Source organism: Perissodus microlepis, chromosome 7 (assembly GCF_051167445.1).
Source record: "Perissodus microlepis isolate ML-2025 ecotype Zambia chromosome 7, ASM5116744v1, whole genome shotgun sequence".
NCBI classification, from domain to species: domain Eukaryota; kingdom Metazoa; phylum Chordata; class Actinopteri; order Cichliformes; family Cichlidae; genus Perissodus; species Perissodus microlepis.
This window is the reverse complement of record NC_140467.1, coordinates 57,220,207-57,245,527: the sequence shown is the minus strand read 5'-3', so window position 1 is coordinate 57,245,527 and position 25,321 is coordinate 57,220,207. Positions and strand designations below refer to the sequence as shown.

At 39.8% G+C, this 25,321-nt stretch overlaps 1 protein-coding gene across 1 annotated transcript in view; it reads left to right on the top strand.

Moving 5' to 3' along the window:
* Window positions 1–20,567, top strand: part of cpne2 (copine II) — a 57,389-nt gene extending 36,822 nt beyond the window's left edge. Inside the window, exons 12-17 of the mRNA XM_084936220.1 lie at window positions 768–901; window positions 1,759–1,813; window positions 2,231–2,282; window positions 4,505–4,638; window positions 17,118–17,354; window positions 19,215–20,567. Coding sequence (XP_084792346.1) covers window positions 768–901; window positions 1,759–1,813; window positions 2,231–2,282; window positions 4,505–4,638; window positions 17,118–17,354; window positions 19,215–19,322 — 720 coding nt within the window. The 3' untranslated portion in view covers window positions 19,323–20,567. The remainder of the gene's footprint in view (window positions 1–767; window positions 902–1,758; window positions 1,814–2,230; window positions 2,283–4,504; window positions 4,639–17,117; window positions 17,355–19,214) is intronic.
* Window positions 20,568–25,321: the final 4,754 nt, after the last annotated feature.

Genomic DNA, 25,321 nt, shown 5'->3' with positions numbered 1-25,321 from the left:
GAAAAAAAATCTCCATATGATTTCGGGGTCATCGCATGATTTTTATTTGTCTCTATTTACCCCCAAAAATATACTGTGGAACTGCATTTACCTTCAGTTTTACTGACCAGAATTCACTGTACATATCCTCGAGGCTCCAAATGTACTTTCACGTCTGTATTACAAATTACATAAATATCAGTTAGCTGTATAAACCTGAGGTTACAGTCCCACACGCTAACACAAATTCCTGTCTAATAAGGAAACACGCACAATGTTTCTTTTAGTGTTGAAGTTTGAACACAAATCCAACAACACAAAGTAAAGTTAAAATCCAGCCCAGAGAGACTTCGAAGTGAACACCACAGTGATTTTACTTTAGGAATATGTATAGGTGGAAATGAAGGCTACAATGCTACAAGCCTAGCTGCTGTTCACTGGTTTTGTTACCTACTGAAGATCAGTGGCTGGTTGCAGGGTTGGGATTCGCCATTCACACAGCTAAAACATCACTCTGGCTAGCTGTGTGCGTGCATGCTGTCTGCAGGTGCTTGCAAAGAGCTGATGTTATGTTAGCAGTATGATGCAGGTAATTCTGTCCTGGACACATGTTGCATTTCACTATTTCCTTCTTGTTCGTTAATGAAAGAAAAATAAAAGTAATGCCAAAGTAATCGCCATTCCTCAGAAGTTTCAGACCCTCCACCATTGTCCTCCTCCCTGCACATGATTTGGAAACGAATGCAATGTGATAACTACTGATCTGTCACCTCTTTGTATTTTAATAGGTCGGTATAGACTTCACGGCATCCAATGGGAACCCCCGAGAACCGTCCTCCCTCCACTACATCAACCCACTGGGCAGCAACGAGTACCTCGCTGCCATTTTAGCTGTGGGACAAATCATACAGGACTATGATACGTGAGTATTTAAATCAAATCCTGTGGGGGGGGTAACACTGAAACTGCTGATTAAGACCACAAACTCATTACGAAGTCAAAATTAAAGTAAACAGTGATGTCATTTTATCATGGACCATTCAAACTCTGCCCCCAGTGGTTCATCAAAAAATAAGGGTTTAGAGTAGCTGCGCATTGACTTCCCTTTTCAGACTATGCCATGTTTATATACAGACTATGCTAATCATATTAACTTGTGAACCACAAAGAGAGTGACTGGGGTCCTTAAAAGAACAACAATGATGCATTGGTTTCAGAGTATTTTGACGAAGACATTTACATATTCCAGTTTTGAAGTTTGAGCTTCGAGCAGTTGAGGCTTTGTGGAAAGAACTAAACAGGTTTATCAGTTCCCTAATACCCATCTTAATCCCATCATCTACACAAGCGTCACTGCACAGAGCTGTAGCATGGGCATCACTTTTGGACTTTAAACACACAAACATCTATTTGTTCTTTTACATTTTGTGTTAAAAATAAGACAGTATAAACAGACTAAGAACACCAATAGCATCTATCGACTGCTATTCCTCCTCTTTCAGTAAATAATTGTACATCAGTATATCTGATTTTCTGTCCTGTCCTGTCTTTAATGTTTTTCTTTGTGAGAAGACATTTTTCCTCACTGCATCATTTTGCCACCAGTTCTCTTCTTGCTTTTCTGTAAATGTCTTTGAATGTGTTTCTATGTGAACAAGGTAACAGGATTTTTCCTGCTATCTAAATCCAGCTTTTTGAATTTGTATGCAAAAAAAAAGGGGAGAAAAAAAAAGAAGGTTTAACTAATGTTCCAATCTGTTGTCATGGTTTCCTCCTCAGTGACAAAATGTTTCCAGCTCTGGGATTTGGAGCCCAACTCCCACCAGACTGGAAGGTATGTGTGTGTTGATGGTGTTGTTGTTGTTGTTGTGTGTGTATGTGTGTGTGTTCCAAACACAAACGTAGGTGATACATGTATATGCATGTGGCAAATAGAGAGGACGGTGGGTTGTCATCAGTGGACTTACAGTTAAAGCCGAGATGTATTATTTTACACACAGACACACACGGAGACACACAAATAAAACTATAAGCATTATAGATGCATATTCACATGATTACGCAACTGTCAACCCATCTGTGTTGCCATGGCACTGAGCTGATGAAAAGGACAAAGAAGAGAAAGCAGCACACAGAGGGATGGAGAGAGGGTGGGAGGGAGAAGGTGGGAGAAATGGACGCAATTTCTTAACAATATTGTACAGCGTAGTGAAGGATTATCATTCGATTCATTCATTTCTTTTCTCCTCAGGTGTCACATGAATTTGCCATCAACTTTAACCCAACAAACCCTTTCTGTTCAGGTGAGTTACCGCACAGGAGGTTATGATGTCATCTAGACCTCTGCGGCAACCTTATAAGTATTTACAAATAGTTCTCATTTTCATTCATTTTTTTATTTACCCCATCTGAGTTCTGTCTAGTCTAGAAGTCTAGATGCCCCATTTACATTTTTGGCCTTTCATACATGATATTAGTTATTTTTCAACATAAACCCATACCATAAAAACATACTTTGATATGTTTACACTTATAGGATGTTGTCATGTTTTTGGATGCAAAAAATAAGGCCACTAACTAGTTAATAGGTGTAAAACCTGTCATTTACAGATAGCTATATAATTAAGGTTATGGCAGAAAAAACACTGTGTGATTAAAAGAAACCACTAATAAAAAAAAACATGCCATCTCCAGATCATGTGACCGCAGCAGGTGGTGCACTCCTCTCTAAGTGCCTTGCTGAGTAAATAACTCCTTAACACATCACCTACACTTGCTACTTTGGATGCTCGTCTAAATTAGAAGTATGAACGCTAATGCACATTATGACACCAAACAGTTCAGAGCAGTGAAAACAGTCCATTCCTTCACATTTAAATATTAAAGTAACAGTGTCTAACAACTCTGACTCTGGGAATCTTTACACAGATTGATTAAATTTTACAACACTCAGGCTTCTGAACAAAAAAAATAACATAAAAAAAGAGTAGTTTTTACTATTAGCCGTGGCTACACTTACGCTTTAAACACTGGACTTCAACTTGAGTGTGTTTATTGAGTATAAAGCACCATACCCGAGCAAAGCCTTACAGAGCTGCTTGCATGGCTGCAGATCCTTGTTTCTGAGTAAGAGTAAGTGTATACCCTCACCTTCATTGCACAAAGATGACTTGAAAAGATTGAAAAATTGTCAGCACCTCGCTGTAATAACCTCATAGTAAGCTCTCCTTTTACTACACTGAGCTTCCATCTGCTAACACGTTTGAAATGTGTAGGATGCAAACGTATTTATTGACAATTGCAAATCAATTGAGTGCCAACTGCTAAAAGGACATCTGTGAGACCCAGAAAAAAAATTGTGATTGTGTAACACATGTTTTAGCCTGACTGAGGCAAAGAGGTTATGTTAAATAACTCCATTTATACTCACCCCTGTGCTGAAAAAGGCCGGCGTCAGAACATGAAGTTCAGCTTGTGGTTATTTAAAAAAAAAAAAACTGCCTCTGCAAATGCCCTTTTCTTTTTAGGGTTAGCTTATTTTCTGGGCCAATACAGCCTCCAGTGCACTCTGAAATGAAAAATTCTAGGCCAAAGGAAAAAAAAGACTTCAGCTGTTATGCAAAACTTTATTCTTGAAACTGCAATATGCAGCTGTCCTGATAACAGAATGGTTTTATGTTCTCAACTATCAGTGTGCAATGTTTTCAATAAGTGCACATTTGTGCGGCATGTTATTCTCTGAATGTGTATATCTTTATCATATGAAGATGTGAAGGGAACACAAGTTTATATATATATATATATATATATATATATATATATATATATATATATATGTGTATATATATATATATATATATATATATATATATATATACGTATATACATATATATATAAAAAACTTGTGTTCCCTTCACTCATATATATATATATATATATATATATATATATATATATATATATATATATATATATATATATATATATCTCTGTTATTAACCTCTGTCTCTCTTCCACAGCATGTCTTTTATCCTGTCTTCCTTCTCTCACCCCAACCGGTCGCAGCAGATGGCCGCCCCTCCCTGAGCCTGGTTCTGCCGGAGGTTTCTTCCTGTTAAAAGGGAGTTTTTCCTTCCCACTGTCGCCAAAGTGCTTGCTCATAGGGGGTCATATGATTGTTGGGTTTTTCTCTGTATCTATGAAGCGCCTTGAGGCGACTTTTGTTGTGATTTGGCGCTATATAAATAAAATTGAATTGAATTGAATTGAATTGAATATATATATATATATATATATATATATATATATATGTATATATATATATATATATATATAATAAATAAGCACTAATGATGTAGGACTTGTGTCCTACTCTATATAACCATCTCTCCCAGGACTTTACAAACCTCTCTCCCTCTTGCTTTTCTCTCTGTTTCTTTCCTGCCCTCACTATTTCCAGCTCATCTTCACATTTAAAGTGTATTTGAGTCTAAATTGTTTCTCTCTGCCTTTCTGCATCTTTAGGTGTGGAGGGCATTGCCCAGGCCTACTCTGCGTGTCTCCCTCACATTCGTTTCTACGGTCCGACAAACTTTGCTCCAATCATCAACCATGTAGCACGTTTTGCTTCTCAGGCCCTTCAACAGGAGAAAGCAGCGGTGGGTGGCTACAACTTACCTATTTACCTGCTTTTTACACTCTTAGTTGTTCTTTAGTTAAACCTCTCAAGACACTGTACTCCACAGATAAAACTATTTATATATAAAAGCAGGCTGTATTCCACAATCAGCTCTACTTTTCTATCTTGTTTGAGAGGTTGACTGTGTTGCCGGAGGAGTTTGTGTATTCCCAAACGCAGATGCTGATTCTAACTGTAACCACTGCAAATCCAAGCTTAAACACAACCAGACTTTCACTGCAATCTGTCAGAACGCTCTCTTCTTTTGGCGCACCTGTCCATCAAGGCTGTAGGTTACATATACATACTGAGTTTGGTAACTTTATATATCACTGCTCACTTAGTTACATCTTATTATACCGGGCAGGATCTTCTTTTACCTTCAGAACGGCCTTAGTTCTCCTAGTCATAGATTTAACAATGTGCTGGAAACATTCCTCAGAGCTTTTGGTCCATATTGACATGATTGAATTTGCAGCTGCTGCACATTCATGATCTGAATCTCCTGTTCAGCATCCCAGAGGTGCTCTAATGGGTTGAGATCTGGTGGAGGGCATCTGATTACAGTGAACTCATTGTATTGAGACGAGGAATGGAGGTATGCTGTGGTGTTTATCATACAGTTGATATTGAGATTCTGCGTAATGTGCCAAGAAAATATCCCCTTCGTCATGAGGAGCGAATGCTTATGCAGGATTCTGAGACTGTTCAGTTCTGGTGAGCCTCAGTTTCCTGTTCTTAGCTGACAGGAGGGACACTTGATTTGGTCTCCAGTGTTGTGCATTCAGAGATGCTCTTCTGCATTTCATTGTAACACATGGTTATTTAAGTTCCTGCTGCCTTCCTATCAGCTCTTAATAGTCTGGCCATTCAAAGACCTCTGGCATAAACAAGCCATTTTTGCCCAGAGAACTGCTGCTCACTATTGTCTATTTTTCTGACCTTTTTCTATACAGGGGAGGGGGTAGAGGCATGCTTTCGCCTATCCCAGCTGTCATTATATACAACAGTTCTAAAACAGAAGTACCATTTATGTCAATTTTATTGTATATAGCCTCTCCCCCCTGAACCACGGGCAACCGTGCCACTTACTGGTGTTGGCCAGAGGGGCCGATGGCGCGATATGGTAGCCTCGCTTCTGTTGTAGCCAGGGCAACTGTGGCTACAACTGTAGCTCGCCTCCACCAGTGTGTGAATGAATAGTGGAATTGTAAAGCGCTATATAAATGCAATCCGTTATTATTACCAATTCTACTTTAAGTAAAGACAGCACATTTTAAAGCTGGAGTGTATGAGTGTTACATTAAAAATTTAAAGTAAAAATGTTGAAAGATTTAGCTTTAGAATATCTCAATATCTTGCAGCTGTTTTTTTCTGTTGTTATCTATGTTACCTATAGTAGCTGAGATAGGCTCCAGCCCTCCTGCAACCCTGAATGGGATAAGTGGAAGACAGTGGTTGGATGGATGGTATCTCTCACAACCTAAGGAAACAAAGAAATCATTAAAAAAAAAAAAACTACTCTTTTCTATATTTGAATTTTCAGCCACCACACACAGCAGATAAATTCCTAAACTGGATTCCTACATTGAATCATTCAAGCCCTTTATGAAGGACCGCATACAGTGCTGAATTAGCCCGCTAGTCCCAGGTACTGTCCCTATATCACGGTATACCAGAGTTTTACATCAGGGATCTGGAGTGACATTTCTATGCAGGACCACAGGTAGTGATGTTTTACGTAATCCAACAAGGACCGATGTGCCTCGACCTTGAGAGGGGAGCATCTGTAGTGATGGACAGCGACTTCGCTACAGCTGTGGCTGCACAGAGTGACAACAACATAGGACAGCTCACGACAGAAAAAGAAATAGGAAGTGTTGACAATGATTTTCTGAGGCCAGGATTATACTTGCTTGCGGACGTGGACGCAGACGCTGCTGCTGCTCTATTATACTTTTTACTTTTTCTTGGGGGCTATTCAGTTAGTCAGTTCCCGTGTAGTGCCTGTCATGAAAAAATTGCTGCCACATGGGCAGGCACGCAGAGCCCTTACTTCCCTTGGATCTAAGCAGACCCTTGCATTCCCAAGAACGTGGAAATTCCAACACTGTCGTGTTTATAGCATTGTGTAACTACACCAGAAGGAGATCAAATCTGTTAAAATCAGCTCAGGTTTGACAATTAAAGGTTTTAATTTTCCTTCAAATGTGAACAAACCCTGAGGTAGTGCAGCTAGCACAGCTTAGAGCTGACATTGCCCAAAGCACAGAGGGAATATCTACACCTGTGCTGCCCTTAACAGCTGCAGAAACACACATGTACTCTCTGTGATGCTACCCAGTTAAGTTTATAAAGGAAATTAAGGAACAAAGAGAGGAAAGGTCACAAAAACAGTTAAATCAATACATGTCGTCGTCTGGGGAAATTAAACACTGACTGAAAATTTCAGGCTACTCGGAAACCTAATTCGATTTCTTTCTGTTTGTTAAGCTTTTTTAATGAAGGCAAAAAACGAGCAAAGGTCAAGCAGGGTTCCCTCTAATGGAAGTGGTACCTAATTTAATTGATTTTGATTAAGGACGTTAGAAGTCTTATTTTAGCTTGAGTTTGTGCCTTTTTCTGAGGGGGCTGGTTGCCTTTTTTTTGTCTTTAATTATAATGAAATGTAATATTGTATAAATTTCAATCTTGTCATTTCCATTTTAAAAACTTATAAATGCAATTTTTGTGACATTCCATTTAAATAATTTTCTTTCTCTTTAAAACTGTGAACATTTCCCAAGCACTCTAAAGAGCTCCCTCCAGTCATTTGTCTCCAAACCTATGATAACGCTGCAAGTGATTATCAAAATATAAAATAAAACTTTGATTTAATGTGAAATTATTCAATGAATTATTTTGAATCTCATGTTAGCGTGATGTTTGTGGGTTTTTGTTCATGTCCGTATGAGTTTTGCATTTGTATGCTTGAAATTAGGATGTCAGTTTCAGTCGTTGTTCATGCAAAGTACAAAATACAGCAAGTCTGTATTATTCATGAGTGTAAAAAGGTCCCCTCTCTACCTGTGAATTAATTCATATTTTGAAAGATTATAATAGAGGATCCAGGTATTAGGTAATCCTTTGACTTGGGATGGAAATTATTTTTGCTTGTGTGATTCTCTGCTAATCCAGAGAGACCATATACCCAACAGATTGCATGTTATATGTATATGTGTTGTGATTTTTTTGATCAATTGTTTGAGTATTTTTTTATTCCCATTCAAGTCCATTGCAGTTTGATTAGTAGTAGTTGTGGATTAAAACATAAAAGCCAAAGTGTAAGCAGAACCATAAAAACATAGGATGAAGCACGTTATGTTACTGTATATTCCTGGAAACAGAGACAATTATTTTACTCAATAAAAATTCTACTTCAACAAAAAAAAAGCAAAAACTTCTTAAAACTTTATTTTACAATTTAGATTTGATCAGCGATTCTTTATATGCAGGTTTTTATGTCCAACACACCGATGAAATTAAAGTTAAATCAAAGTTAATTTTAATAGTTTTTAAAAGTAAATGTAAAAAAAGAGACATTTCTGATTGGATGCCAAGAATCAAATTAGGACTGTGCTGGAAGGCGCTCATTCTGTCACGTTGATATTTTATAGCTTCATACATCATAAAAGTTGAATTTATTTATTTACTTTTAGTGATTACAAACTCATTTGGTTTGCACTGAAATATCTTGAGAGCTAAAAAACCCAAATCTACCTGGCCCTATTAATCGCCCTCTAAACCTAATGAGCAGTAGACGGATTAGTCGACAGGCCAGATGAATCTCTCAGGTACTGTGTCAGATCTGGCTTCCTGGATTTTTCCTGTTTCTTGTACATGACTTTTAAATACAGTTAATCTGCCATAGATAGTTTGTAGGCCTGCCACTTCTTATTTGGGCCTCACATTTTTTAAGGACACACTATACATAACTCATCCATCTGTAGCCAGATGGATGAGTTATAAAAAAAAATTAACATTCACCTTAGAGAGTCTGTAAACTATCTATATAGGCCAAAATGGTATTTTTAGCCACTTTTAATTCAGTTTTAGTTTAATTTTATTTAAAGCTGGCATTTTAACATGGGAGTCTGTGGGCGTTGACTGACTGATGCCTTCTTTCACCTTATGTTTTATTGTGATTCCGTGTCACTGGTATTTAGGCTCTTTTTTGATTCAGTCTCAGTTTTTGTCATTTTTCTGCTTTTGCTGTTCGATGGTGCTCTGCCCTTCATGGCGTGCAATTAGTAAGTTTCCCTTCATTCAGTTTAGTAGCCATATGTATACATATATCATATCTCACACCAGAGAAATGCAAACATTACACTAATATTCAATTCAATTCAATTCAATTCAATTTTATTTATATAGCGCCAAATCACAACAAAAGTCGCCTCAAGGCGCTTCATAGATACAGAGAAAAACCCAACAATCATATGACCCCCTATGAGCAAGCACTTTGGCGACAGTGGGAAGGAAAAACTCCCTTTTAACAGGAAGAAACCTCCGGCAGAACCAGGCTCAGGGAGGGGCGGCCATCTGCTGCGACCGGTTGGGGTGAGAGAAGGAAGACAGGATAAAAGACATGCTGTGGAAGAGAGACAGAGGTTAATAACAGATATGATTCAATGCAGAGAGGTCTATTAATACATAGTGAGTGAGAAAGGTGACTGGAAAGGAAAAACTCAATGCATCATGGGAATCCCCCGGCAGCCTACGTCTATTGCAGCATAACTAAGGGAGGATTCAGGGTCACCTGGTCCAGCCCTAACTATATGCTTTAGCAAAAAGGAAAGTTTTAAGCCTAATCTTAAAAGTAGAGATAGTGTCTGTCTCCCGAATCCAAACTGGAAGCTGGTTCCACAGAAGAGGGGCCTGAAAACTGAAGGCTCTGCCTCCCATTCTACTTTTAAATACTCTAGGAACAACAAGTAGGCCTGCAGAGCGAGAGCGAAGTGCTCTAATAGGGTGATATGGTACTACAAGGTCATTAAGATAAGATGGGGCCTGATTATTTAAGACCTTGTATGTGAGGAGCAGGATTTTGAATTCAATTCTGGACTTAACAGGAAGCCAATGAAGGGAAGCCAAAACAGGAGAAATATGCTCTCTCTTTCTAGTCCCTGTCAGTACTCTTGCTGCAGCATTTTGGATTAGCTGAAGGCTTTTCAGTGAGTTTTTTGGACATCCTGATAATAATGAATTACAGTAGTCCAGCCTGGAAGTAATAAATGCATGAACTAGTTTTTCAGCGTCACTCTGAGACAGGATATTTCTAATTTTAGAGATGTTGCGCAAATGGAAGAAAGCAGTCTTACATATTTGTTTAATATGTGCGTTGAAGGACATGTCCTGGTCAAAAATGACTCCAAGGTTCCTCACAGCGTTACTGGAGGCCAAGGTAATGCCATCCAGAGTATGAATCTGGTTAGATACCATATTTCTAAGATTTTCAGGGCCGAGTACAATAACCTCAGTTTTATCTGAATTAAGAAGCAGAAAGTTAGCGGCCATCCAGGTCTTTATGTCTTTAAGACATTCCTGCAGTTTAACTAATTGGTGTGTGTTATCTGGCTTCATGGACAGATAGAGCTGGGTGTCATCGGCATAGCAGTGAAAATGTATGCTATGTCTTCTAATGATGCTGCCTAAGGGAAGCATGTATAATGTAAACAGAATTGGTCCTAGCACTGAACCCTGTGGAACTCCATAATTAACCTCAGTGTGTGAAGAGGACTCTCCATTTACATGCACAAATTGGAGTCTATTAGATAGATATGATACAAACCACTGCAGTGCAGTACCTGTAATACCTACAGCATGTTCTAATCGCTCTAATAGGATATTATGGTCAACAGTATCGAACGCTGCACTGAGGTCTAGCAGGACAAGCACAGAGATGAGTCCACTGTCAGAGGCCATAAGAAGATCATTTGTAACCTTCACTAAAGCTGTTTCTGTGCTGTGATGAGCTCTGAAACCTGACGGAAACTCTTCAAATAAACCATTCCTCTGCAGATGATCTGTTAGCTGTTTGACAACTACTCTTTCAAGGATTTTTGATATGAAAGGAAGGTTGGAGATTGGCCTATAATTAGCTAAGACTGCTGGGTCTAGAGATGGCTTTTTGAGTAAAGGTTTAACTACAGCCAGCTTGAAGGCCTGTGGTACATAGCCGATTATTAGAGATAGGTTGATCATATTTAAGATCGAAGAATTAATTAATGGCAGGACTTCTTTGAGCAGTTTTGTAGGAATGGGGTCTAAAAGACACGTTGATGGTTTGGAGGAAGTAATTATTGAAGTTAACTCAGAAAGATCAATTGGAGAAAAAGAGTCTAACTTAACATCAATGGTACTAAGAGTAGCTGTAGATAATATTACATCTGTGGGATGATTACTGGTAATTTTTTCTCTAATGATAAAAATTTTATTTGTGAAGAAGTTCATGAAGTCATTACTAGTTAACGTTAAAGGGATGGTTGGCTCAACAGAGCTCTGACTGTTTGTCAGCCTGGCTACAGTGCTGAAGAGAAACCTGGGGTTGTTCTTATTTTCTTCAATCAGTGATGAATAGTAAGATGTTCTGGCTTTGCGGAGGGCTTTCTTATAAAGCAGCAAACTATTTCTCCAGGCTAAATGATGATCCTCTAAATTTGTGACACGCCATTTCCTCTCCAGATTACGAGTCATCTGCTTTAGGGTACGTGTTTGAGAATTATACCACGGAGTCAGGTACTTCTGATTAGAGACCTTAGTTTTCACTGGAGCTACAGTATCCAGAGTCGTACGTAGTGAGGAGGTGAAATTATTAACAAGATAATCGACCTCTGTTGGGGTAGCGTTCAGATAGCTGCTCTGCTCTGTGTTGGTACAGGGCATTGAAGATGATAACAGTGGGTGGATTATATTCTTAAACTTAGTTACAGCGCTTTCAGAAAGACATCTACTTTGATAAAATCTACTCTCCACCGCTGTGTAATCAATTATTGTAAATGTAAATGTTATCAGGAAATGATCAGACAGGAGAGGGTTTTCAGGAAACACTGTTAAATGTTCAGTTTCTATGCCATATGTTAAAACAAGATCTAGAGTGTGATTAAAGTGGTGGGTGGGTTCTTTTACATTTTGAGAGAAGCCGATTGAGTCTAATAACAGACTAAATGCCATGTTGAGGCTGTCATTTTTAGCATCTACATGGATGTTAAAATCACCCACAATAATTATTTTATTTGAGCTCAGAACTAAATTAGATATAAAGTCTGAGAAATCAGACAGAAACTCTGTGTAAGGCCCAGGTGGACGATAGATGATAACAAGTAAGACTGGTTTCTGAGTTTCACAGCTGGGGTGGACAATGTTAAGCATCAGGCTTTCAAATGAATTAAAAGTCTGTCTTGGTCTTTCATTAATTAATAGGCTGGTGTGAAAAATTGCTGCCACACCGCCCCCTCGGCCTGTGCTTCGAGGTTTCTGGTAGTTAGAATGACTCGGGGGTGTTGATTCATTTAAACTAACATAATCATCCTGCTGCAACCAGGTTTCTGTAAGGCAGAGTAAATCAATTTGTTGATCAATTATTAAGTCATGTACTAACAGAGACTTGGAGGAGAGAGACCTAATATTTAATAATCCACATTTCACTGTTTTACTCTTTGGTTCAGATGTGGATACTGTACTGTTCTTTCTTTGTAATTGTTTATGTTTAAGTTGTTTGTTGCTGGTTTTTAGTTTGTTTTTTGTCTTTTTGGAAGCTGACACAGTCTCTATGGAGATGGGTTTTTGGGGGGGGTAGCAGGAGGAGAGAAGCTGCAGAGAGGCGTGTAAGACTGCAACTCTGCTTCCTGGTCCCAACTCTGGATAGTCATATTTTGGGGGGTTTAATAAATTTGTCCATATTTCTAGAAATGAGAGCTGCTCCATCCAAAGTGGGATGGATGCCGTCTCTCCTAACAAGACCAGGTTTCCTCCAGAAGGTTTGCCAATTATCTATGAAGCCCACATCGTTTCTGGGACACCACTCAGACAGCCAGCAATTTAAGGAGAACATGCGGCTAAACATGTCACTCCTGGTCTGATTGGGGAGGGGACCAGAGAAAACTACAGAGTCCGACATTGTTTTAGCAAAGTTGCACATCGATTCAATATTGATTTTAGTGACCTCCGATTGGCGTAACCGGGTGTCATTACTGCCGACGTGAATTATAATTTTACTGAATTTACGTTTACCCTTAGCCAGCAGTTTTAAATTTCCTTCAATGTCGCCTGCTCTGGCCCCTGGAAGACAATTGACTATGGTTGCCGGTGTCTCTAGCTTCACATGTCTGAGAACAGAATCACCAATTACCAGAGTTTGACCCCCGGCGGGTGTGTCACCGAGTGGGGAAAAACGGTTAGACACATGAACGGGTTGGTGGTGTACCTGGGGCTTCTGTTTAGGACTATGCTTCCTCCTCACCGTGACCCAGCCGCCCTCTTTCCCCAGCTGCTTGGGGTCTGCCGGGGAACAGCTAGCGGGGCCTACGCTATCTTCGGCTGCACCAGCTACAGGGGCCTGGCTAGCTACGGGTGAATAATATTTATTTACCAACTAGTAATAGTTGACAGGGAATGCCTGTCAGGGAAGTTGATACTCACAATTTATCTACACTGATGGCTGACGGAGCTAACAAGTGTGTGCATCTGTTGGCTCGGTCTCCTGGCATGTGGATCAGCGTGTCAGGAAGGAAGGTGACAGACTGGAGTGACGACGTCTGTCCTAGCTGCTTCTATCTTACACCTCATTGCAGCTGAGACACTGACCAGGGAGGCTTCTTGCTTTTTCATTCTCGTGCCAGTGGCTCGGTTCTGGGTAGGACTCAATCAGTCGCTGCTGGATGGACTTGTTTAAAGTTTGTCTGTGATCATCGGCTTTTGACACTGTTGACCACCACATCCTCCTCGAAAGGCTTAAACATTGGGTTGGTGTATCGGGTACTGCCTTGGAGTGGTTCTCCTCATATCTACATAACCGATCTTTTTCTGTGGTGGTCCCCGATTTTAGGTCATCTTCTACCCTTACTTGTGGTGTCCCTCAGGGTTCGGTTTTGGGGCCTTTATTGTTCTTAATATATCTTCTCCCATTCCAGCACATAATGGGCTCTTTTGAGGACATCTTTTATCACTGTTATGCTGATGATATTCAGTTGTACATCTCTTTTAAGCCCCAGGATTTATCTAAGCTTCAGCTTTTAAATGACTGCTTAGATTCTATCAAACATTGGATGGCTGTAAATTTCCTCCAACTCAACAAGGGGAAAACTGAAGTCCTCATATGTGCTCAGGACAGATTTGTATCGCAGATAGTGAAAGCCCTTGGTCCTCTCTCACTCTATGTTAAATCCTCTATCAGGAATTTAGGTGTCACTTTTGACTCGACTCTTACATTGGATGGGCATGTGAAATCTCTGGTTCGGTCTTGTTTTTATCATTTAAGAAATGTGGCTAAGTTAAGCCCTATTTTATCTCGCCCTGAACTGGAGATTGCTATACATGCATTTATTTCCTCACGCTTGGACTATTGTAACTCTTTGTTTATGTGTCTAATCAAAGGTTCTCTGGATCGTCTGCAGGTTGTGCATAACGCTGCAGCTAGACTTTTGACAAGATCCTCCAAGTATTCACATGTGACACCATTGCTATTTCAGCTACACTGGCTTCCTGTTGAATTTAGAGTACATTTTAAGATCCTGGTCTTGACATTTAGAGCCTTGCATGGACTGGCACCACCCTACATCTCCGATCTGCTACAGCCCTATGTCCCTAGCAGGTCCCTGAGTTCATCTGATCAGGGCTTACTTGCTATAAAACAGACTAAAATGAGAACTAAGGGTGACAGAGCTTTTGCCACCGTGGCCCCGAGACTGTGGAACTCTCTCCCTCATACATTAAGAACTGTGGACTCGGTAGTTGTTTGTGATTTCTGTCTAGAAAGGTGCTATATAAATAAAATGTTATTTATTATTTATTTTATTTATCTTTTATTTTTAGTTAATTTTAGATAGCCTGAGCGATCTTATCATAAGTGCAGTTGTGCTTGCAGCAGTTCTACTGTAATGCTGGGTACTTTCGAGACACATATACATCCCAAACACCTTTAGCAGCAGAAAAAGTCATGAAGAGCATATTTCAGCTGAGCTTGCCTGATCTGAATTGACTTTCATGCAGAAAAACGACTGAACTGCAACATGCTGTACTTCCAGTGGCTTATTATATGTCAGTGAAGCTAACACCTAAAACCCAAAATAAGAGCAACCCTAAGGCTCTATGACACATCCAAAAAAGACGTTCTATTTTGGCAGCGTTTCTTGGTAGAGTGTTCCTTGAACACCGGGACCGACTCATTCTTATGATTTATCGTAACTTCCTTTTATGATATTTATCTTTGTGTCAAAAACAGAATTATGCCACGTTGCTCTTCTGCTGCTTTATAAACACTATAGAGTGTACAAAAACAAACAAAAAGCACCAGAGTAGAGACAGTGTTTTCATGCATAAGGCTCCACATGATGTTGTCATTGGTATGAGCATATAGATGTGCAGCACTCGCTGAAGTTTGGGATCTACAAACTTTAAACATATACATGTCCTTCTCCAGTACATATCCACTGGCATTTCTACTGCCTATATGTGACGAGAGTGTAGTGGCTGGGTATCATTATGCTCCCACGGTGCTTTTTGTCCCTAATTGTACCCTGTCACCCTGTGGAGAAAAAATACATGAGCAGAATACACAAAGGCTTGTACTCGTCTGTGTGTTGTGCACCAGAATCCTTTTGGTTCTGTAAGGAAATGATTGCAGACCCTTTTCTTGTCTTATATTACAGCGAGTTCAAACACGGGTTGAAATTAGGAAGGAATAACAGACAATGAGGATGTAACAGCTGCAGCACAAATGCGCGTGCGTGCACACAGGCTACACGCTGAGTTACTGGTTAGACTGGTCTGTGTTGGAGAAAGTCAGTGGGTAGGCTTCACAAATCAGCTACTCCTCAGCCTTGGCGTTTCTGTTTCTCAGATAATGAGAGAACCTGCGACTGCAGACTGTGCGAGTGTGTATGATCACGCTCCTGCCAGTGACACGCGTACACACCCAGGCTGCAGGCCAGCGCAGTCTGTGCGTGCCTCAGTGTGTGAGCGACCCTGTCTGTCTGTGTGATAATGATTCTCTAATGAGCGCTGCTGTTAGCACATTAAAGAGACAGGCTTCAGAGTCGTCCTCGCGTGTGTGGCTGTTTGTGTGTCACGTGGAAGTGCGATTTTCTTCCAAGAAAAGTCAGTGTGCATCGTCACCTTGTCTGTTCTTATCGTAGGACAACCATTTGCATTTCATTATGCAGAATTGATGCATGCTATTTTGTGCCAGAGAGAGATATAGTCCAGCAGTTATGTATTTGGACAGTTTTATTTGGGTTTTTTGTTATAAAATAATCCCACATTAAAGCATGTAGTCTTAGCCTCTTCTTTTTTTTAAATACATTTGCATCAGAACACAGAAAGAACTAATGGAGATGTAGCTTTTTAAACACATTCTGCATCCTGCTCAGTGATGAAACATCGTCCACTGAGTTTTGATGCATCCTTATTGTTTTTCTTCTGTCAGCAAAGACACATTTGCACCCATACATGCTGGACTCATAACACCACCCCCCACCATTTTTCAAAGGTGCTTTGGTCAGCCAGGGGTCCTCAGCTACATTCATATCTATATTTTGACCATGACCATGTGACCATGTGGAAAAAAACAGAAAGAAAAATTATTTTATTTTTTCTTTTGTATTTTTCTCACTTCCTGCACAGCAGATGGCTGCCCCACCCTGAACCTCTGGTTCTGCCAGAGGTTTCTTCCTGTTAAAAGAGAGTTTTTTCTTTTCACTGTTGCCAGGTGTTTCAATAATACGGTAGTCTTTATCTTGGAGTGCTTTAAGGCAACTGTTTTTGTGATGCTATAGAAATAATCTTGAATTGATCTGAATTTACTTTAACGCCGAAACTAAGTTACAATAAATTCAGCCATTTATCTTTCACTTACATTATTTTGTCATGATTTTTTCTTTTCATTTGCACAAATGGAGTTCAGATGGAGTTCAGCTTGATGAAATGCAGAAAGGCTTTATTTCTGCGTTGTATTTGACTCTTCTTCACCATCACTCGTAATAATATCTGTTTTGTTTTGTTTTTCTAGCACTCTTTTTCCTCTTCATCCGCAATATGCGACTCTGTTTACCATTATTCACAGCATAATGATCGTTACTGAATTTGTGTTTCAAGTCTTTTTGTAGCTGTAGATTCATCTTCAAGAGCTCAACTAAAAATAACTTTTTGTTGTTTGCTAATTCTTCTGATTTTTTCTCGCACCATCCTTCTTCCCCTCTGCAGCAGTACTTTACACTGCTCATTATAACAGACGGTGTCATCAGCGATATGGATGAGACGCGCGACGCTATTGTGCAGGCATCTAAGCTACCCATGTCCATCATCATCATTGGCGTGGGCAATGCCGACTTTGCCGCCATGGAGTTCCTGGATGGGGACGCCAGCGTTTTGAGGTCCAGCACAGGAGAGGAGGCTGTTCGGGATATTGTGCAGTTTGTCCCTTTCAGGGATTTCCGCAACGTAAGTATTGGTTTCAGTAGATACGCCCAAATATATATAAACACCCAGTCTGATATGTCCTTATTCTCCAAATTGGCTGATGCTGCCCTCAAATACATGTAACACAAAATTCTTTCTGTTTACATAAAAAGAATTCAGTTTCTTCTCATAATGTTGCAGATTTCACATAATACACAAGACCTGCTGAAATGTGTTCATTTTAATGAGGCTTCATACATGTTTGCTGCAGGTCAGCACACTGGTTAATTAGTGTGTGCACATTTTCAGGCTGTGCACAGGAGGGCTCATTAGGGCATTTTGGGTTTTGTCATCGTCTTTTTATGTGTTTATTTTTTGTCTGTGTGTGCGTGTGTGTGTGTGTGTGTGTGTGTGTGTGTGTGTGTGTGTGTGTGTGTGTGTGTGTGTGGGCTGATGGTGGGCGAGTTGATTTCCTCTGTAGTGGGAGGAACAGACAGTGTTTACTGGCTTCATTCCAGATTGTTGGTGGGAGGTTAAGAGACAGCAACTGACTGAACAGAGAGGAAGAGCGAGAAATGAAGCCTAAGACAGAGAGGAAATGTGGAAATTAGAGTGACCTGATTGATAAGCTGTGCTGGGAGGGTAGATTCTTTTGTACTAATTATTATCATTAGGGTTGTATAGTGCTACTTTGAAAGTTAACAGTTTTTTTAACAAGTTAAAATGGAACTTGATGCTCTGTTCAAGCTAAGTATGATGGGTCCTGGGCTCCACTAAGGTAGTGTTGTTTCCCAGTTTGATTAGCTGCACCTCAGGGGTTTGGGCAGAGATGGCCATATTAACAGTAGAAAAATCTATGAAATGGAGTGTTTAGAGCTTTATGAAGGCTGGTGTACAGCTTTTGGTATAAAGATGTTACTTAGCAACCTTTTTACTTAAGAGCTTCCGTCACTGTACCTGTTTAGAGATGACAGGAAATAAGGAAAAGAATTAAACATTTATAAGTAAGGTGAAAGCAGTTAAAGCATTAGCTTTAAAATACTGAGCTTTACCACATGACACCATTGACACATTGAATTCAGTTTAGCTCAGTTTTATTTATCAAATTGTCATTTTTCCTAGCGAATGCCATCAACCTCTAGCGACCACTTGCAGTCACCCAGGGAATATTCATTTATCCTCTCACAACCAGTGGTCATCAGATGGTCATAGACTGGTCTCTAAGCCTTTGAGACCGGGGCATTATTCACTTGATCCTACATTGTCATCATGATTGTCACACACTGGTGAAAAAGTTAATGTGCTTAGTGGTAACTTGTCTACAATACCTCAACACTTACTTTAGGGGCGGTCGTGGCTCAAGAGTTGGGTGTTCGTCTTGTAATCGGAAGGTTGCCGGTTCGAGCCCCGGCTCCGACAGTCTCGGTCGTTGTGTCGTTGTGTCCTTGGGCAAGACACTTCACCCGTTGCCTACTGGTGGTGGTCAGAGCCTCGCCTCTGTCAGTGCGCCCCAGGGCGGCTGTGGCTACACTGTAGCTTGCCATCACCAGTGTGTGGATATGGTGTATAGTGTAAAGCGCTTTGGGGTCCTTAGGACCAAGTAAAGTGCTATACAAATACAGACCATTTACCATAATAAAAAGTAAGAGTAGTTATTATGCATTTATGGTCAATTTAAGAATTCTGTCTTCACTCATATGGACGCTGTACACATATTGCACTTGGTAAGTGACAGGGTAAATGGCTAATGCACAAGCCGACTGTTTTGAACACACTCCACACACAATTTCACGGTGAGTGTATTAAAAAGACCAAGGTTTCTGTATGTGAGTGAAAATGTCTCATTTTAAATCTTCACTTTATTCTAAAACGCAATGTGTTGTTTTTTTCTCTTCCTCTCAGGCGCCCAAGGAAACCCTTGCTAAGTCAGTTCTGGCTGAGCTGCCTCAGCAGGTCACCCAGTACTTTAAACAGCGGAATCTACCGCCCATTAACCCAGCACCAGAGTGAGACGCCCCGAAGACGAGAGCCCACGTGAGATACAAGAGCTTGACGAAACCCCTCCTTTTTGTTAATGGCAAACAAAACAGAACGAAACTGTACAGTATATGTCAGCAGTAGACAAAAATTAGTTGTGGAAAAAAAAATCCAACGTTGAAGACATCTCTAAGTTTTCACTGATTAAAGAATGTTTGGTCAGTTTTCAGTGTAAACCCATCTGAAGTGATACTCTTTCTTTCTTCAGTCTTTCCAGCACACAGAGCAGTGATGATAATGTGTAGAGTACCTTGCATGTCCAAAATGTGCAGATAAAATGCAGGTGAAACACTGGCCTGTTTAGGGGAAAATAAATTAACTTATCAGGATGTGTTTTTTTTTCTTTTGCTTTTTGCATGTGTATGTGTCTTGTGATTGATACCATGTGATACATACAACTCCTTTGTGTGAAGTCCTCTTTAAGCTGAACTGTATCAGTGGTTGATTCCTCTTTATTCTTGTACCTTTTGAGGTAGCATATCAGATGAAAGCTGTTTGCTTTTGTGCTCATGTGTGATGGACTCATACACTGAGTCTCAACAGAGCAGCATTTATTTAACCCTCCAGGGGGAAGGGTTCTGTTTAAAAGTTTTGATCAGCAGTTATCTGGGAGGCAGATTTAATGCTCCACTATCCTTGGTGAAGTAAAGAGGACATAACCAGAGACGAATGAGGCATACTGGCAGCTGTAGCACTACCACAGGACAGATGTTGGACACTGAGTGTATTCAGTAGGCCGTTTTGCTAGCTTTTGCAAAATCCGTGTATTTTACTTATGACTTAAGTTCATCCTGCATGTTGCCAGTATCTACTCACTGTTTACAAACTGATGATCACAAACGCATGATGTTTTTTTTTCCTCAAATTATGTACTTACCAGATTTTGTAAATATTTTATGAGATTCTGTTGCAAGCAAAGAAAGTATTACGTGATAAAGACAGAGGCTGCAGCTGTCACAGCCTTATCAACTGGAGAGGGCAGAGAGAGCAGAGAAGGTTCTGATATGCATATATCGAATGTATATTTCTATGACACTGTTTATGTTATAAGAAGCCAATGTTTATGCCATGTTTTTAATGTACTTTTTATGCAGTGCTGAATCGTGTAATTAAACTGAAATGTGTATTGCTGTGCATCTTTGTACTAAATGTGTTGCTATTAATTTTATAAAGTTGTGTCTATGTCCACACTCAGGATAATAAACTAAAGGAAAAGTCTCTTGGCCTCTGTGCAATGCCTATTGCACAACTTCCATTGAGTACTTATGAGACTAGCAGTATGATGCTGTAACTTTGAAACCACGTGTTATCCTGTTCCTGGTTGATCTATGATTTCAGTTGCATTTTCTTTGTTTTATAGTCCATTAAATATTTTCATTGAATGGCAGCTCTGAACTGTAGGACCGAGCCACACTCTGATAATGTGGAGAACATTGACTTCCCTGAAAATGATGTCGGGACAGCAGCACATGTTGCTATAACACTTGGTACAGAATTAACGATGTCTTCAAAGATTGCAAGTTACCAAAGATCTGTGCACTCGTCTAGGCTGTGCACTTATAAGTCTCTGAATTGTTTTTAAAGCACTACCATCTAAGAACCTAAAGATCACAGCCATTCAGCATTTATCTGGATCCTTCTCACTTATATATTAAAAAATTCTCCAGATTCTCTGAATGCAAATGTGACCTGTGGTCTTTAACAATGTGGTTTTAACAGAGAAGTGAACCCTGCCCACTGATACCCCTGCCTCTCTGAGTTGCTCTTTTTATACTCATGTTGCTGACTTTTGTCAGTTAACCAAATTAGATGTAAAATGCTCGATCCGGTGTGTTTTTCAGAATTGTTTCCAGTGTTGTTGAAATGGGTTTTTTTAGTAATAAGATTTCATCAACTGTAATGTGCAAAAATCACAGTAAATTTTGGGGCAGCAGTGGTGATCGTTTTTGCAGGTGGTGCATTGATTAGCACGTTTGGCTCACAGCATAAAGGTCCTGGGTTCAAATCCAGTTAAAACCTTTCCGAGTACGCCTACTTTCTTCCACAGTCCAGACATAAACAGAGTTAGATTAATTAGTCATTCTAAATTGATCATTAATGTGATGATTGTCTGTCTCCATGTGTTTGGCAACTTTTCCAGGGTGTACCCTGCTTCTTGCCCAATAACAGCAGAGATAAACTCACATGACCCACATGACTGGATAAGAGGAAAGCTGGATGGCATTATGTTTTTATCTACAGCTTTTGGAAATAACACTGTATGAATATTCTCAAAATAACCACAAAATGATGCAAAAAAACTAAAAACAAACACCCACAAAATTATCTGAAGCTATGCAACATAGAAACAGCTACAACACAATGTAAAAGGACCACAATAAGACGTTTAACACCAGTGATGCAGGGTGACTATAAAGAGATACAAAATTACTACAGAAGAGGAAATGCAACCTTTAAAGCAACCACATAGAAACAAATAAATACAAATAGATGTCCACTCACCCCAAGCTTCTACACCTGCCTCTATACATAAGAGCAAATTTTACAGACACAGAGATGTGGGTGGTGGACACTTATACCAGGCCTGTCTTTAACTCCACATGACTCACCTCTGATTTTTCCCATTGGTTTTGCTTAGACTCAAGAGATCATGAATTACAGCTTGCCGCTATTAAACAGACTAAGGAGACTAATTTCAGCTTACATAAAATTTGGCAGCTTAGAAACATGAAATACTACAGAGAGGAAAAGAAACTTCTTGAACCTCTGTGGACAGACTGTGGATTTTATAGTCCTGTGGTTTAACACCTCTGCCTTTGATACAAACTACCTTGGACGCACTGTATGTAATAATTGCCAGATTAAAAAACAATGTTGCTCCTGGGTGTGTATGGTTTGCCTCAAAATGCAAATTACTTATTGACATTTTCGTATATTAGTTGTGTGTCAGGTTGTCATAGCAACGCTTTTTACAGCGGCACCACACTAAACTAAGACACCCATGCCATCCTTAATGATGTCAGTGAACTGAGCTCAGATGGACTGAAACACTTGTTTCTGACCATCATCACAAGATCAAATCACCTTCTAGTCCCATTTCACAAACTATGTTTCTAAAGGCTTTGAGATTGAGTCTCTTATTTGAGCAGCAAAGATTTCATCCATTAAAGAGAATTGAAAAATTCTATGTTAAATGTTTAGCTTATTAACACACTGAGAGAATTTAAATGTTATCTTCACACCTTGACTGTCACCCTGTTTTTCAATCTCAAGTCAGCCAGCTGAGCTCAGCTCCAGATGTACAGTTCTCCTGCCAAGATCTTAATGAGAACTGAATACACATCCCACAATCCAATTAACCAAATTAATTTTGATCTAGTCCAATTTTGCGCATTAAATTCAACGCCCGTGTCAGTCTGATTCTGAGCCACAGTATTGTGCAGACAGATAACAGGCCCTTTCATATACAGTCATAAAGAACCACCTGCAGTGACAAGAAGAACAAGAAGTCCAACAACAGATGGTTTGATCCCCACAGAGCACTGATGTCAACTTCCTGAAGTCAGTCCGGATTTCAAGGAAGACACTGAAGACACGGAAACAGCTTGAATCCACAAAAGACTCGTGCAACAAGATACTTGGAAGAAGCAACCTGCTAAGATTCTTGGAAAACTGTGCACAAAGTCTACCTAGAACAACAGGGACTTTTTTCGCTTCTTCTTTTTTTTTTAAGTCAGAGTGGTAACACAAAACATCTCAAAGCTGTCGGAACTGTCACCAAACTGCATTGTTAGAAATATAACAGAAGGTGTGTAGTGAAAATAATTTCTCTAGTTTAGTTCTAGATCTTCATTTTGTAATTAATTTTCTTCTTAACCATCACTTGTTAACTTGAAGTACCCTTAAAGGTACATTGAGAGTGTAATTACGTCTTCCAACAAACTGATTTTCTCAAAAAACAAACAAACTTGGAATTAATCAATTTAAAATAGACAGGAGTGGGTGAGAGTTTGCGGAAGCTACCATGTTATCCCACTATCTTGAATACAGTGGCTGAGATGGATATTGTCATTCTGCCAAATCATATTTAATGTGTGTGGGTAGAGACCAGCCACTTACTATGTGGTAGGACAAAGATGAATGAGTAGAGAACTCTTATGTTTGTGTGTCATGGAGGCAAATTTTAACTTTTGTCTGCACTTACTGACTTGAGATGTGAAGGATCGTACCATTTTATAAGGGTTACCTTCAACAAAGAAGTGAAAACACAAATGAACCCTCATCCTCCTCACTTCAAGCCTCATCTACCTGAATGAATACGGGGCTTTAAAAGAAAAAAAACATGTAAAATTACTTATTGTTAGGCTCAAGTGATGTATACAGTCAATATCGATTAATGGGAGCCAGAGCTGTTGGATTATGCGCTTGAACTGGGAGGGGTAAAAGCATATAACTCAGATGACTGCAATCAGTAGTCTACCTGTTATTATTGTTTCTTGTGCACGCTTACATATTTTCTTGCCCATCTGAGCACCTGAGAGTGGAAGCCTACACTACATCCTTTTTTAATGACTTTTATCTGACCCTTTAACTGAAACGTCTTGAACAGTGAGATTTACTGATGAAATGCAAAGGCATTTTCTTTATCTTGTGTGCGCTTGACAAGAGAGTCACAAGAATTCTGCGTGTACTTTTACATTTTACAATCACTGCTAGGTAGATTTTGTTACTTCTGGACAGAACCAGGATTGTTGTTTTCAATTTCCAACCTTTCCAACACACACAGAGAGCTAATTATTGTTAAGCAACAGATTTAAAAAAAAATACTAGACTTCTTGGACCATTTGTACTTCACAGCAGGCCATATTATTTTTTAAATACCTCCATTATAAATGCACTAAAAGGTAAGAACACCACAAAACGAGTCCCAGAAGACAACTGAAGGCTACAGGAACCATTCCAACAAACTTTAATACAATCCAAATAAGTGAGTCATAAGTAAGATTCACCCCAAGACGGTTGTTATTAACCTTAAGTAAAAAATACTTAAACCCTTTTTTGTACAAGGTTCTAAATATTTCATCAGATGAACTTCAGTTTCTGACTTTTCCACTTTTTCTGCTTAATTTTCAGCCTTTCGGGTTACCAGTGTGGAGAAAACTGTATTGCTCCTCCAGTGGGTACAATATGAACAAAAAGTGTAATTACAGGTTTTCCTTTTCCATGAAGCTCCAGCTTTCAGCAACACTTTCTGAGAATGTTAGCTGCAATGGCAAAAATCCAAATTTAAGGTGAATAATCCATAATGGAGCCCTGGAGAGGGAGCAAAGAGCAGGGCTCAGGTGCAGGTAGAAAGGCAGAATATTCAACAGGTTCTGTGCTCCCTTTAGGGGCAGCCATTACATCTCTACATTACCGTGCTGGAGAAAGTGACACAATTCTGATGGGCTAAGAAAAGCACTCAGGCAGAGAGGCAGAGTGAGGGAGAGAGGGTGACATAGATAAAGAGACTAAAACAAGAACAGGAGATGGACAGAGCTCAGGAGACGTGAAATAGGGTCACGATGCAGAGACAGAAGAAGATGGAGACAGAGGTGCACAAAGGTTGAGCAGTGGACACACAGTTGACCAGTGTGTATATGCAAACTATAGAATCTTCCTGATTTTCCACAGCATTAGTTTAGGTCTGCACCTCTGTTTCTGTGTGCACTTTGTGTTCACAGCAGCAAATGACTGTATGCAATTGTCACCGTAGCTACCAGCCTATGATTCAGTTTCCACGACAACCCACCCTCTTCTTCATCTGCAGAGAACCTTTCGGTTAGAAACATGTGTGTCTCCAAAGACAAAGAGAGAGGGTGACAGTGAGGCTGAAATGCTCAGAGACCAGCCACATCGGGAAAGTAAACATTTCTGAAGCTATTTCAGGTGTAAGGCACACCGCCGAGCTCTGGTGGCGTAGGATCTGGCTC